A 14,478-nucleotide genomic window follows, 5' to 3' on the forward strand; every position below is an offset into this window, starting at 1 on the left:
TGGGCTACATGCCAAAGGTTCCTACTAATACGGCTCTGTCCACAGTCCTTCAGGCATTCTATCATCCGCCTCATGTGTCGGCAGAAGAAGAGAAGGTTCATTTGCTCTGCCCCGTCAGAGCTTTGAGCGTGTACCTCGAGAGGTCTTCTTGAAGGAGGTCGGACCAATTATTAGTGTGTTTTGGGTCACCTAAGAAGGGGCTCCCGGCATCCAAGCAAACCATGAGCAATTGGATTGTTCAGGCTATTACGTTGGCTTGCAAGGTGCACAATTTGCCTTAACTTTTGACCATAAGGGCTCATTCTACTAGGGGCATGGTATCTTCTATGGCCCTCCTTTCCGGAATACCAATCCAGGAGATCTGTGAGGCAGCCGGTTGGGCTACCCTATTAGGTTCTATAGTCTGCACCTCCCTAGTATGCCTGGCGCACATGTGCTCTCGTCCTAGCTGAGTGCCTGAATCAGTTTCACTCCGAGGCAGGCCTATTCAGTGCATGGCCTACTGGGCATTCTTTCCCCAAAGAGTCGTTTTCAGCGACACAGTGTTGAGACCCCTCGAAAGGGAACGTCTCGAGTTATGACTATAACCCTTGTTCCCCGAGAAGGGAATGAGACACTGCATCGTCCTGCCACACCCCTCAAGGCCTTAGAGCTTCTTGCTTCATCGCGAGGCTGATTTGTGTGTGTGTCAGCGTCACTTTTATGCATCCGGTTATGCCGTCACATGTTACGTCATGACGCAAATTCAGTAATACCGTCGAGTGAGATTTCCCAGTTATCATCCACCTCTTTGGGGAGGTCAGTCTGGTATGCCTGTAATAACCCCATTGTGTGTAGGCATGCACACGTCTAGTATCAATGCAGCAGCAGTTCCCTTACGAAAGGGAACTAACTTTGAGAAATCACAAGTAAAATTGTTAAGGAATAAATGCATAAAGAGGGTAAAAAGGGTACATGAATTATCATGAATTCATGTATAAATCAATGCATGAATTATGCATTCATTCATGCATTAATTTCTCATGTTCAATGTTTTTCATTCATCATGACTTCATGGATGAACAACACCTTGATTAAAACATAAACTAAGATAAGCACATCGTCATGAATTATGATTTATGACGCATGATCATGATGTTTTCTTTGTTCTTTGGTCTATTTTGGTGTCTCTCCAACTTAGTCATCATTAACTAAGCATTATCTATTAATTAACTTCATCGCGTGTGGCCCCCAAACTAAAGTGGTTACTAGGTCACTGACCTAGACAAAGAACAAAGAAAACATCATGATCATGCGTAATAACCCAGATAGCAAACTGACATTGAATCAACGTGGAAATATGACATCGAAACAACGTTGATCTGACATTGTTTTGCTCATCGAATTAACGTTGAACCAACGTCAGACGCGTCATTCTTTCAAAACTAACGGAAAATCAACTTGAAATCAACGCGTTGTTTCAACGTTATGAAAGCAAACCAATTTTCGATTTCATTTAGCTTTGAAGAATGCCGCGTCTGACGTTGGTTCAACGTTAATTCGATGAGCAAATCAACGTTGTTTCAATGTCATGAGAGACGTCGTTTCCACGTTGATTCAATGTCAGTTTGCTGTCTGGGAAATCATTATTCATGATGATGTGCTCATCTTAGTCAATGTTTTAATTAAGGTGTTGTTCATTCATGAAGTCATAAATGAAAAACGTTGAACTTGTGTTAGTTCCTGATGATTCAAGAGATATTAATGCATGAATGAATGCACAATTCATGTACCCTTACAGTAAAGTGTTACCAAGAGATCTGTACTGATGACCTGTGTCTGGATGCATCGCGGCCTACAACGCTCTGAGAGCCCTCTAGTGGTTGGGAGCATTTCCGATGTGTTGTGGCTTAATTTCGTTGTGTTGTGAACTTATGTTTGCTTTTTAAATTTCGGCCCAGATCTGGCTGACTACATCATGCGCTGTGGTCGTGTTCACGCACAGGACATTTTGCCAACATTAACCATATCATCTCAAAACTGAACATTTGGATATACTGTAACACAGTCTCATCCCAAAAAGTCATATAACTGACGTTTTGGGACGTATTTTGACCATACGTCAATATTCGCCTTTTTAGGGCCCCCTTAAACGTCGGTAGATGGCGATCCCGGGCCGTCATACAACTGACGCTTTACCTTTAACGTCAGTTAGGTGACGGGTTAGGTTTAGGGTTAGGTTTAGGTATGGGGTAGAGTTAGGATCCCATAACCTCATCTACCGACGTTAAAGGGGGCCCTAAAAAGGCGAATATTGACGTATGGTCAAAAGACGTCCCAAAACGTCAGTTATATGACGTCTTGGGATGAGACCGGGTTGTTGGATATTGAAAGAAACAATAAGGATACACTTAATTTTAGAATAATGTGCTGGTAGCTCTTTTTTATGCAATTACAATGCACAGGGATTGAGGCCATCAAATAATGCACAATGAAAGTATGATTAAAGTCAATCTTCTGAAGTAATAGAATAGCTTTGTAAGACAAACAGACTGACATTTAAAGAGGCCGTTTGATGGTATTTTAAAAGGTCATTCATTCATTTGTTGGGTGTACTAGAATAGTTAACATGCTTTAATGTTTAAAAAACAACAGTATGTAAGAGAATAACGAGAGTTCTGGTTTCTACTAAGCCCCTTCTTCCGAAAAGCTCAGAGTGTTCTGATTGACCAGCTGGCCCAGTGTGCTATGATTGGCCAAACACCTCAAGTGTGTGTCAGAAATGTAATCCTCTTACCGAGTTTCGCGAGTTTCGAAGCTTCCAAGGCTTCTAAAGCAAACGGTTAACAATGTTATTGGTTTTACCGTAACAGTTGGAGCCTGAGTTGGATTTTGAAAATGAAGCTAATCAAGCAGATCGTTAGGAACCAACACAAAAACGGCACGACATGGCAACAACACAATGGCCACATCGCTAGGTCTCTCTCGCTGTCTCATGAACATTGAATGGACAGCTAGGCAAGATGTCAAGATTTTAGTGAATAACAACTTAAATTAAGATACTTTTATGGTACTGTACTTTTGCATCTTTTTAACTTGAAAGCCCACTGTTTGGCAGAACACAATTAAATAAGAATCACAAGTAAAACCGTAAAGGAATAAATGCATAAAAAGTAAGGAATTTCATTATTATTAACACAATTAATTCCCAGTTGATCAACCTGTTTACAGGTGTTCTCATATACTGCTGATAAAGAGATCCGTACTGATGACCTGTGTCTGGATGCATCGCGGCTTAATGGACCTGTTGTTATGCTGAAGTGCCACCACATGAAAGGAAACCAGATGTTTGAATACGATGCAGAGGTACATATTACACCGAATATACCTCACACAACAACCACATCACTCTTGCACACACTGAAGTCAATGAAACAAATACTTAAAAAAATAGAATAGTATTATATAAGGTATAGTGTATAGTTAACAGTAAACCACATTTGGTTTATACTGACTATACTCACACTAGGACATCTAAACCATGACCGAGCTCGTTTGACCCCAAAGTTTGGTTCCTTTGGCTAGTGATCGCTCCATACCGTGCCGGGGTGTGGTTCACCTAACCGTCCCTGTCCCGCTTGGAAGAGGTGGGCCAGAGCACTGTCCAGTCGGGCTCGGGTGCGGAACGCTTAGTGTGATTGCCAACCGTGCCGGAGAACTGAACGTTTACTACTCTTTTGTGCCCTGCAGCTCTGCTGTCATCATTACTACTTTGACACGACAGTACACTTTTCAATTAATTTAATCACTAATATAATTTAGGATTATAACGGGTCTGGTTCTCACATTTGGTGAACTTTATTTATGTAGAACTGGAAATGTAGTTTGCGAGTAAAGCTGCAGCTGCCTCCATAATAATCTTCTGATACTTGCAGTGCATTTAAGTGAAAATTGCTACGTGGCATAAATGATAAATCTATTGGTGTGATGCAGTGGAAGAGTCCCAGGACTCAAGTTGTAAGTTTGAGCCTCACAAAGATCATACAGAAGGAATGCTCATCCAGAAATGAAGATTGTCATCTTTAATTTGATTTAAATATAACTTTTCTTCTTCCCTTCTGCTATAGCTCAAAAATCTCATTCTCGCTTCTGCATATTCGAGCTTGCAATGTATTAATTATTCATATGACACTTTCGTCGTTCACACGCTCACATATTTATGGAAAGAAAAAATATATATAAATGAAAATGTTTAGTAATTTTTCCATATTAAACATTGTCATTGCCCTGCTGTCCACAACCATATCACATCAGACCTTCAACTAGTTGAAAAGCTTTTAACCACCAGATGGTGCTGCATATCATATTATTATCCACCTTGTGCGCTCCTTTATTTTTGTAGTATGTCATGTTTTTTCCTTGTCTGGAGCAGAACTGTGTATTTGAGATGCTGTGCCCTGACAATTATTGAAAGCTTATTGAAACTATTCTTTGTGTGCATGTCTTAGTATGTTGGCAAATGGGAGTATGACTTTAAGGTAAGATAATCTGAATTGTGTTTTGCTGCGTGTTGTTTCACTATTCTGGTGGTGATGTCTGTGAACTAGACTCCTACTGTATTTGAGTGACATTGTGAATGGTTTAGAAACACACTTGCATAGATTCATATACAGACTTGTAAGCCGGTTTAGAGTGATGACATAGAGGAATATATTTGTTTACTATACTGCCGTATAACATCTCCTCTTAGCCTCCGTGGGCATTGATTTTCAGTGAATATTACAAAATCAATATCTGAGATTCATTACAACATTCTCAAGATATCAAGAAACACATTTTACAGATGCCACAACTGAATAAAGAAAAAGATGGAGATCTTTGATCTTCTGTTAATATAACAGACACTTCTTTGTCAGCTAGGTCGATTGTGGTGCTTATATATCAAAATAAATGAGTCATTTAATTAAAAAGAAAACATCACACTTGAGTCGTAAGGGACATTGGTGCCGAATCTCAAAGGGGCGCAAGAAATCAGAAGCATTTAAAAATAGATCTCCATACCCTCGGTGGCTTTGGTTTTAATGTTGGACACAGACATGAATCCAGTGTTTAGTTTTCACCTCTAAATTGCCTCTAATGCAGGGCATTGTATTTGTTCCAACTCCTGGAGACTTGTGCTGCAGGACTTTAGTCCTATAAATGATCGAATCATAAAAAAAAGATGATCTTGACATCATTTCACATCCTAGAATTTGCCACCATTAAATTGTGATTCAGTTTCCAATTTTATCCATAGACTACTCGATACTTGGCAACCAGAGAGACAGACATCTGCTTTAAAAATAGCTCTCAGGTTTTTCTCACTGCATGTGGAAAAATGATGATTTTGGTTTACTGAGATCTCATGTTCTCAGTTTTTGGCACTGTTTCCAATTAGCTATTAAAAACACCTGTTTTAGAAGAAAAAGAGCCATTAACTCAGCATTGCTAAGTCAGCCCCATTACAGTTGATTGCTGTCATTACGAGACAACAGCAAATACAATCTATACACCCACACTTATTTCCTGACTTTCCAGCCCTACATTTGCATTTCAACATCTGACCTTTTCCCATGACTCCTATTAGTGTGTGCCCTTGTTTAGAACGTCTCTGTGTGTCTCTTTGAAACATTCGAATGTGATGTTTTGTCCATGTCAGTTCAAGTACCGCTGTCATTAAAGCAAATACATTCTGAAATTCATTCACATTTTTAATTATTTATTATTATTATTATTATTATTATAAAAATAGTAGAATATCATTTGTGGTCTCAGTCTCTTTTTATTTCCTTTTCTGAAGCTTAATTGCATGTTAAAGAAGTAGTTCACTTTTCCAAAAACTTTTTCCCCATGTCATCCAAGATGTCCATGTCATTCTTTCTTCATTCGAAAAGAAATTAAGGTTTTTGATGAAACCATTCCAGGATTTTTCTCCATATAATGGACTTTACTGGGTACCAAACGGTTCAAGGTCCAAAAGACAGTTTCAGTGCAAACTGTTCAAAGGGCTTTAAACGATTCCAGACGACGAATAAGAATACGAAACGATCGGCCATTTAAAAAATAATTAACAAAGTTTAAGTTTTATAAGCTCAAATGCTCGCCTTGCTCTGTTCTGTTACTCACGTTCATGACTCTCCTGTTCGAGCTCGTTCATCAAAATGAACAAATCTTTTTTTCGAGTCATTTGGCTTTAACGAATTGACTCGAAAAAAGATTTGTTCATTTTTATGAATGCGTTTGAACAGGAGAGTCACACAGAACAGAGCAAGGTGAGCATTTGAGCTTATAAAACATAAACTTTGTTATTTATTTTCTTAAAGGTTCTATATGCAACTTTTTTTTTTATAAAATTAATCCTTTTTTTATTGCCTGTGTTTGAAGGGGTTGTAATCACACATTGCAATGATCCACTTTTCGAGTTTTGCTATTACCTCTGAAGGCCATTCATATTTATAAGTGAGGTCTCCGGGTCGGATTTCCTGCAAAATGCATCAGATGTGACGTGCATGCGCGCTCCCGAGCCCAGTGTTGTAGTACTCGAGACTCGGACTCATCTCGGACTCGGTCTCGAGTCCATATTTTAATGGTCTTGGTCTTGTCATGGACTCGTGTGCATTTGGACTCGGAATTGACTCTTACTCGAACATTTTTTTTTTTAGGACTCGGACTTATTCCCGAGTCCACTCGAGTTCAATTAAAAATATTTTTCATGATTATTAATGTATGTTAACAAAACATTTCTTTAAATTGATTGACACGCCCAGTGATTGGTGATTTCCTAGTGCGCAACTGCGCATGACAAATTGTAATAAAATTACTTTTAACACCACCTACTACAGTATGTGGCCTTTTTATCCTAAACTGATCATATTTTTTAAACTCTAAGTAAATTCAGTAAAAATAAAGGATTTCTCTAAGTAAATAAAAGTAAATTAGGTAATCAACCCTCACTGGTCTCGGTCTCGACTCGGACTCGACCGTCACTGGTCTCGGACTCGACTCTCTATGGACTCGGTCTTGACTCGGACTCGACTCTCTCTGGTCTCTGTTTCGACTCGGACTCGAGTGAGGTGGTCTCGACTACAACACTGCCCGAGCCTCTCTATCCTTCCAGTCAACCATGTCTCTATCCAGTCTCTATAATATCAACCATGCGACCAACGGCACTTCAGCTGACGACATGGAGTCTGATAACAGCCCAAAACGTCCTGCCTCCAGCACAACACAGACTCCAACAGAAAAACTCCACATAAATATGAAAAACTAAAAAGTTTTATCTGCCCAAGCTCGTCAGGCAAAACGTGAATCTGATCGACTCCGGACGAAAACGTGGATCAACATAGTAAACTCTAGTGAAATAGCAAGGTAAACTACATGAAACATGACATGAATACAAAAGAATGTTCCAGGATAACAAAAAGTCGGTGCTTTAGGATGTAACTTATTTTATTTACTAGATCTACTGACTAACGTCACTCATCCCACTACTATCATATTGTTTATAATACACATTTCCAGACACGTTCAGTACAGTAATGTTACTTCCTACGATCTCACTGATACAATGAAACTGTTCAGTTTAGTTCACTAACCGTTTTCGTTATCATACACTGTAAAAAATGATTTTTTTGGTTAAGTAAATGCTAGTGAAAAAACCCAATGTAATTTACTTGAAAAAGTTAGTTCAGGCAAGAATTTAAAAAACGAAGTAAATTCCATATCAGTACTTATTTCAAGCGAGTATAAATGAAAGTGTAATATCAACTCAATAAAATTAAGTAAAAATTACTCAACTTTTCTAATACTGGGGTTCCCATCATGCACTGGACCTTGAATAATTAATGAGGTTCATTTTTCACTGGTTTCAAGCTGTATTTACACTGTTTTATCATTGATTTTTGTTTTCAGTATTAGTAAATTGCCATTTTGTGACATTTCGAGTAAATTTTTTGCTTAAAACGACACATTCAAACACAAAAACGATCCATCAAATGTTACCACCATTGTGTATTGTCTATCAAGTATTGAGGTGTTTGCATTCACATAAGGCTTAAAGTCTGACATGATGTATATATAAATTACTTAGATGATCCAAGTAAAGAACATACTATAAATGACTAATAAAATTCAAGATAATTGTTTTAGTGAAGTGTAATGCAAAGGCAAAGGAAATTGGTATTTATCAACCTTTTACAAGCCGAGTTAAAATTACTTATTTTTTGTAAAGTTTACTTAATTCCACATTCCAAGTACATTTAACTTAACGATTTCTAATTAAAGCTACTGATAAATATGTTTAGGTTTTTACTTGGCAAATCTTTGTAAATTTACTAGCATTTTCTGAGTGAGATCGTTTAGCAAGGTTTTTTCAAGTAAATCCTACTCCAAATTTTTTACAGTGTATATTATACATTCACCTATGTTGGCATTGCTGATTGTGAAAGATACACGAAAATAGTTAGTGAAATGGCTTATAACATCACATGTCGGCTAAATGGAGTTTATTGTAACATTATGATCATGGTACGAGCACAGAGCATTAGTTCAACGTCAAGATGATAAAAGTAGGCTATTATTGTACCTGCAGTGGGAGTTTACATTAGTTTCCAGCATGTTATGTGATTATTTCGCCGTTGCGTTGAAAGTCTCCGTGTGGCCGGTAGTGACTGCTCGCTCTTGAGATCTAGCACGCACACGAGCACGAGCACTAGCACTCTTGTTGCATTCTGAAACATCACCGCTAGAGGCCGCTAAAAATCGCATAGAGCACCTTTAAATGAGTGATCGCTTCGCTTGATAAGACCCTTATTCATCGACCTTGAACCGTTTGGTACCCAGTCCATTATATGGAGAAAAATCCTGGAATGTTTTCATCAAAAACCTTAATTTCTTTTCGACTGAAGAAAGAATGACATGGACATCTTGGATGACATGGGGGTGAGTAAATTATCAGCAAAAGTGTTTTTTTGTTGTTGTTTTTTTTAAGTGAACTACTACTTAATTGCAATTCAATACAAGTTATATGCAATTAGCAGTGCATCATTTTATTTAGTATTAACAGTCATTTAAATTTTAAGAGACTGGGCCATGTTTTGAGCTCTTTTTCACCAGTACCCAAACCTGGTTTATTGTCATGTTACATGGGAACCATCAGAAACGCACCTTCCTCCACATCATCACCCAGTCGTGTCTAACCATCAGTCGGCTGGAGGATGGAACGTACGGCCCAACCGTGGAGTACTGTGATGATAGTCCCCTTCAGGCCTGGACCCTGCGCAACTTCACCAGACAGGAGGTCTTTAAGAAGCTCTACTACAGTCCAACTGATTACTTTCTGTAATTACCAGAACGTCCTGTTGATGGCAGGTCAGTACTGAACGAGTCAGAAACCCAATCCACAAGAAGACCTTAGAACAGTTCCTTTGAGGTGATGAGTATTTAGGTAGGCAACCCATAGTTATTAGAGTTGTCGTGGAGATGGTGTCCTTTTGACCACATGCACATATTTGTTGAAATATTAGGCATATCTGTCTTGCATATGATTCTGGATTTAGTTTGAGTGTTATTTTATTTGGTCTGTCTAGAGTTTTTGAGCTTTGGACATGTAATGATGTCATGTATGGACTGTGCATTGGAAATTTGAAAAGGCTACTGCTGAACTTTTTTCACCAGATATTTGGAGATCATGATGAGGGATATGTCTCAGTCAATATTCAAATGAAATTTTGACAAAAATGGATTTGAAAAGTGTATGATTCCTACATCAGTAGTTAATTACATCATTTCTTAGCCAATCTCCAATCAGCAGCTGTGGTTGCCAGAAATTTACTGAAAAAAAAAATATGCAAGCAACATTTTTGGTATTACGGATAGAATTTAAATTTACTGTAAAAAAAAAAAAAACCAACAAAAAAAACGTGGTATTGAATTTTAGTGCGATGGTCCACTTAGAAATAGACATTCAGTTTATTATTTTGTCATTATTGAATAACTACACAAGAACAAATGAGTAACACAATATTAACATTCTAATTACTGCTATTAACTAAGAAACTCTGATTAAAGGGATACTTCAGGATTTAGCATTAAGCTTTGTAGTCGTAGAAAACCTGTAGTATTTTCGAATTACTATGCTTTCCACCCTCATATTCCCCTGAGGCGAGAGATTTGTGTATTTTTTGTCTGGAAAAAAGGATTTTTTGGCCAGAGACTAAAGACTACAGTCAGTAGTAGGGTCTTTCCCGCTTGTTTTCAACCCGCCCAAAGAGGGTGGGATCTCACTCACAGAATGTACACATTGTGTCAGCCATCTTTTTTTTAGAGGCTAAGCTACCAGGCTCTTGTTCTGTGGAGAAAGCTGAGTATTAGGGGTTACTATCCTCTTTTTCCCGGACATGTCCGGCCTTCGATGTCCGGGATTTAGCTTTTGCTTTCTGCAGTCGCCATTCATTGTTTACATGCACACCTTTTGTTTCAATCTAACTGAATTCATTCCATTTGTGAATCTGAATGTATTGTTTACATGAAAGCTAAACAAGTGATCGGTTGATGTGCTTTTTTAACATTGCTAAGAAAATTCCCACTCCCCCGTGAGAGATACGAGACCGGTGTGTCTCACAGGTGTCGCTCAAGCGTGCCGCACAAGCCTTCAAAAGTGAAGCCAAAATGTCTCGATCGCCCCCCTGTGACCGGACCTAGTATAGCTCATAACCCCCGCCTCCCCATGTTATTCAATGGGATGCGAGACCAACTAAACAATTAAATTACACTTCACATATCCTTTTTCCAAAGATAGTTTCTGTCATTTACTGTAGTTTCTATCACGTTGATGTAATTTCAAGTGTTCGTTTTTAAAATAAGTTTGTTTTTAGTTAGTTATGTGATGATAAAAACGGTGCTCTGACATCATGATTGACAGGTGTGATTGACAGGTTCTCTGTGCGAGGTAGTCACTGAAGCACCAGCGGACTTTTTTTAATAATGTTAATTATGTGGTTAGTAGTTGTATTTACCTTATTTTAACGAGGCTCTGCAATCAGCAGACATCATTGGAGAAGAACGAAGCAGACAGAGGACATTTAATGAAAGTGCGGGGCGTGTGCTTGCGTGTGATTCAGCGAGAATGAGGGCGCGGTCTTGATTTCGCTGCTTTACTTCCTGCTCACGACTGCACATGACTGGTCCCGAAACACGCAAGTGCGCAGACTCAAGTTCCAAGATGTCAGCGTCATATGGAGACACTGGCGGCTTCAGTTCTCTCTGATGGAAAAGAGCGAAGGGGCGTCGTCCATCTTTTTTTATAGTCTATGGTGTCGCTCATCGGTAATCATGCCACCAGCCTCGCGTCGTTCTCCCACGGCCCTTACTAGTCCTGCTCGCCACAGTAAACATAATCAATGGCGACTGTTGAACGCAAAAGCCGAATCCCGGACATTTTGGCCGATCTCGAAACACATTTTCAGGCAGACTCATCACAGAGGGGCTGTTTACACCTGGCCACTTCATGCGTTTTCTGTGATCGGATAGCTATCCGATCGTGAAAAGACCAGGTGTAAATGCCCTCCGAAACGCATTCGAGACGGATTTGAATCCGAACGCTCAAACCACTCCAGACGAAACTCGACAAGTGTAAATGCATCTGGTTGTTGAAACCACATATTTCAACATATACTTCCAAAAATGCTAAAAAAATAAAAGTGTGAGAGCATGTTATAGGCTATGGGCCCTATTTTAACGATCTGAAACGCAAGTTTCAAAGCGCAAGGCGCAAGTAACTTTGTGGGCGGATCCCGGCGCTGTTGCTATTTTCCCGGCGGGATAAATGCCTCTTGCGCCTGGCGCAAATCTAAAAGGGGTTGGTTTGAAGTAGCTTCATTATTCATAGGTGTGGTTTGGGCGTAACGTGAAATAAACCAATCAGAGCGCCATCCAACACCCTTTAAGAACAGGTGCGCATGTTGCATGCCGGTTTGTTATTATAACGGCGGGTTTACCAGGCAGGCGCCAGGAGCGTTCACAGCCGATGAGACCGACGTTCTTGTCAGGGCAGTGAAAGACAGATAAGTGACGTTGTATGGGGATGGGAGAAACCCTCACACATCAGCGTCGGTTAAACATTATATACGTATGTTTCTTAACACTATTGGGCAAACAGGTCTTATCCTTTAGTAGCCTACGAGTACAATAGGCTTTATGCACAACTTACTTCCGCATTCTCTGTAAAACAGGTCGCATCGCTTCCGGTCCAGGTCTTTTGTATGTGCTTCATGAATTTTTTTGCGGTTTTACTCAAGATAACTTAAAAGGAGCGAGCAAAGATTAGCATAAACAATATCCCTCACATGTGCAGATTGATATTTAAACGTTTTATATTTTTTATTCTTCACAGCAACGTTTAGATATTTAAATGGAATAAAACGCCAATAACAAAGTGAACTAGTTAGGTTAGCTGATTACCTTAAATATCCATAGATATCGTAGTCAGTTCTTACGGCCGTTAACACTTTCTCTGACAAGCGGATGCGATGAGACCCGTTTTCCGGTTTGGTCACGTGACGCACGGCATAAAGCCTATTAGCCTTAAAAAAATGGGTAGCTAATAAGGTTTTTTCATCTTCATGTAAACCTATGATTTCCCTCATTTGTTAATATTTTTCCTTGTTATAATGTATGAAGTATGATTAGCAAAAATAAAAACTGCTGCATCTGTGTTGATGAGAGAATCAAAGTGTATGCGCGTTATGCACCCGCTACATTATGGCCAAGCATGCGCGCTTAAAATAGCATTATGAATATGTATAATGTATATAGTCATATCATTTTATATAATGTATAAAGTCATTTGCGCCAGGTGCAAGATAGAGACCCATATGTCATATTATTTTAGACAGATATGACGACGCTACTGCGACATGCATCATCTCAGATGAGCAGCTGAGCGCATATCAAGCCAACGTGCTGCAATCTATGGCAAATCAAAGTGAAAGCTAAGTCGCAGACACTTAACACTACCATTTTCATTAAAAGTAAAGAAACAAAATGATCTTACCAGTTCTGTTGCCGCTCTCTCTTATTGCTGTCTTTGCTGATTTTGAAATTAGCCGATGATCAATGAAATGCCGCTCATATCTGTTGCTTTCGGTGACGTGCACTTCATTAAATCTGCATATATAGCATGGGAATTGAAGATTGGATTTATATCCGTTTTGCAAAAACACATTTATGTGACCATTATGTGTAAATTAAATCGTTTTGATAAATCAGATAGCTATCCGATCTGAGAAAACGCATGAAGTGGCCAAACAGCCCCAGAGACTCACTAGTATCCTAGACTTGTTGTTTAACTAATGCGCTCTGTTACCGGTAGGCGTGGCCTCCTAGGGCAGCGAAGCAAGTGCATTCTGGGAGTTGTTGTCTTTCATCCAAATAAGCCAAAAATACCTTTTCTGGCTTTTCTCAGTCTAGAAAGCTCCAAATTCTAAAAATAATTTCACATTTCTTCTACATACAGTAAATGACCAATTTTAAATACACATTCATCTTTCCAGAGGTGAAGTATCCCTTTAACATTCTAATAACTGCTATTAACTAATAAGAAACTGATTATGTCTAATGTAAAGATCATTGTAACCCATTAGTAATGACTCAAGTATTACCAAATTCTATTGATTGTGAGGCCATTTTTTTATATTAAATTGGTTTACGGAGCTCAGGCTGTGCTGTGAGTCTACATTCAAGGCAGGTTTCCATGCGTTTAGGAGCAATTACTGTTGACCTTTTGAGGGAAATGTGAGGGGACAGCAACTCAAAGACACACAAATGAAATAAAAGACATCACAGGAGCAGCTGGATATACAGCTATTTCAACGACCTTCAGAGCACCTCTATGTCAAATAAAATTTTATTTAAAATTTTTATTTTATTACACAAATATTTTATGTTGAAGTATAATAAGCTTACTGACATGGAAATGTACTGACGGCCAGCATGGCCACCTATTCCAGCTATTATTTAGTGTCAGATCGGAGAAGGCGGTTTTATTTAAGCTTGATTATCTGTTCGTGGTGGACTGAAATGGGCCTGTCTTTGTTTACAAGCTCTTTTGAAGTGATCTCATTGTGAAAGGTTTCTTTCATGGCCCGGGCTTGCATTAACACGATCTCACGGTCACACGGCAGCTGCGCTCAGCACAAAAAGAATGAGTTTTTTATTATTATTATTGTCTAAGCCCTGAATTTGAATGGCCTCAGCATTTTTAATCTGCATTTTTTTTTCAGCATATGTTCGGCCACCAACGCTTCATCAATGCTTGTGTCTTTGTGAATGCTTTTTTTCACTCATAGGTTTTTCTTTTCATCATTCATTTGTCTTCTAACTGGTGCATATGAAGGACAGCAGTACTGTATGATTTTACACACTGCAAAGATTTTATGGTATGGCTTTAAAAGCTGAAGTCTT

At 38.9% G+C, this 14,478-nt stretch overlaps 1 protein-coding gene across 4 annotated transcripts in view; it reads left to right on the forward strand.

The window, feature by feature from the left end:
- The window catches only part of galnt13 (polypeptide N-acetylgalactosaminyltransferase 13), a 102,567-nt gene that overhangs the window by 64,864 nt on the left and 23,225 nt on the right, over positions 1 to 14,478 (forward strand). For 2 of the 4 annotated variants that reach the window (XM_089133031.1, XM_089133033.1), the window contains 2 exons: positions 3,211 to 3,345; positions 9,176 to 9,387. In XM_089133031.1, coding sequence (XP_088989157.1) covers positions 3,211 to 3,345; positions 9,176 to 9,361 — 321 coding nt within the window. In that variant the 3' untranslated portion in view covers positions 9,362 to 9,387. Of the gene's footprint in view, positions 1 to 3,210; positions 3,346 to 4,487; positions 4,518 to 9,175; positions 9,388 to 14,478 lie in introns of all 4 variants that reach the window. The other 2 variants (XM_039663986.2, XM_089133032.1) reach the window with 2 other exon arrangements.

The sequence above is a fragment of the Pimephales promelas genome, chromosome 7 (genome assembly GCF_988280905.1).
Source record: "Pimephales promelas chromosome 7, fPimPro1.hap1.1, whole genome shotgun sequence".
NCBI lineage: Eukaryota > Metazoa > Chordata > Actinopteri > Cypriniformes > Leuciscidae > Pimephales > Pimephales promelas.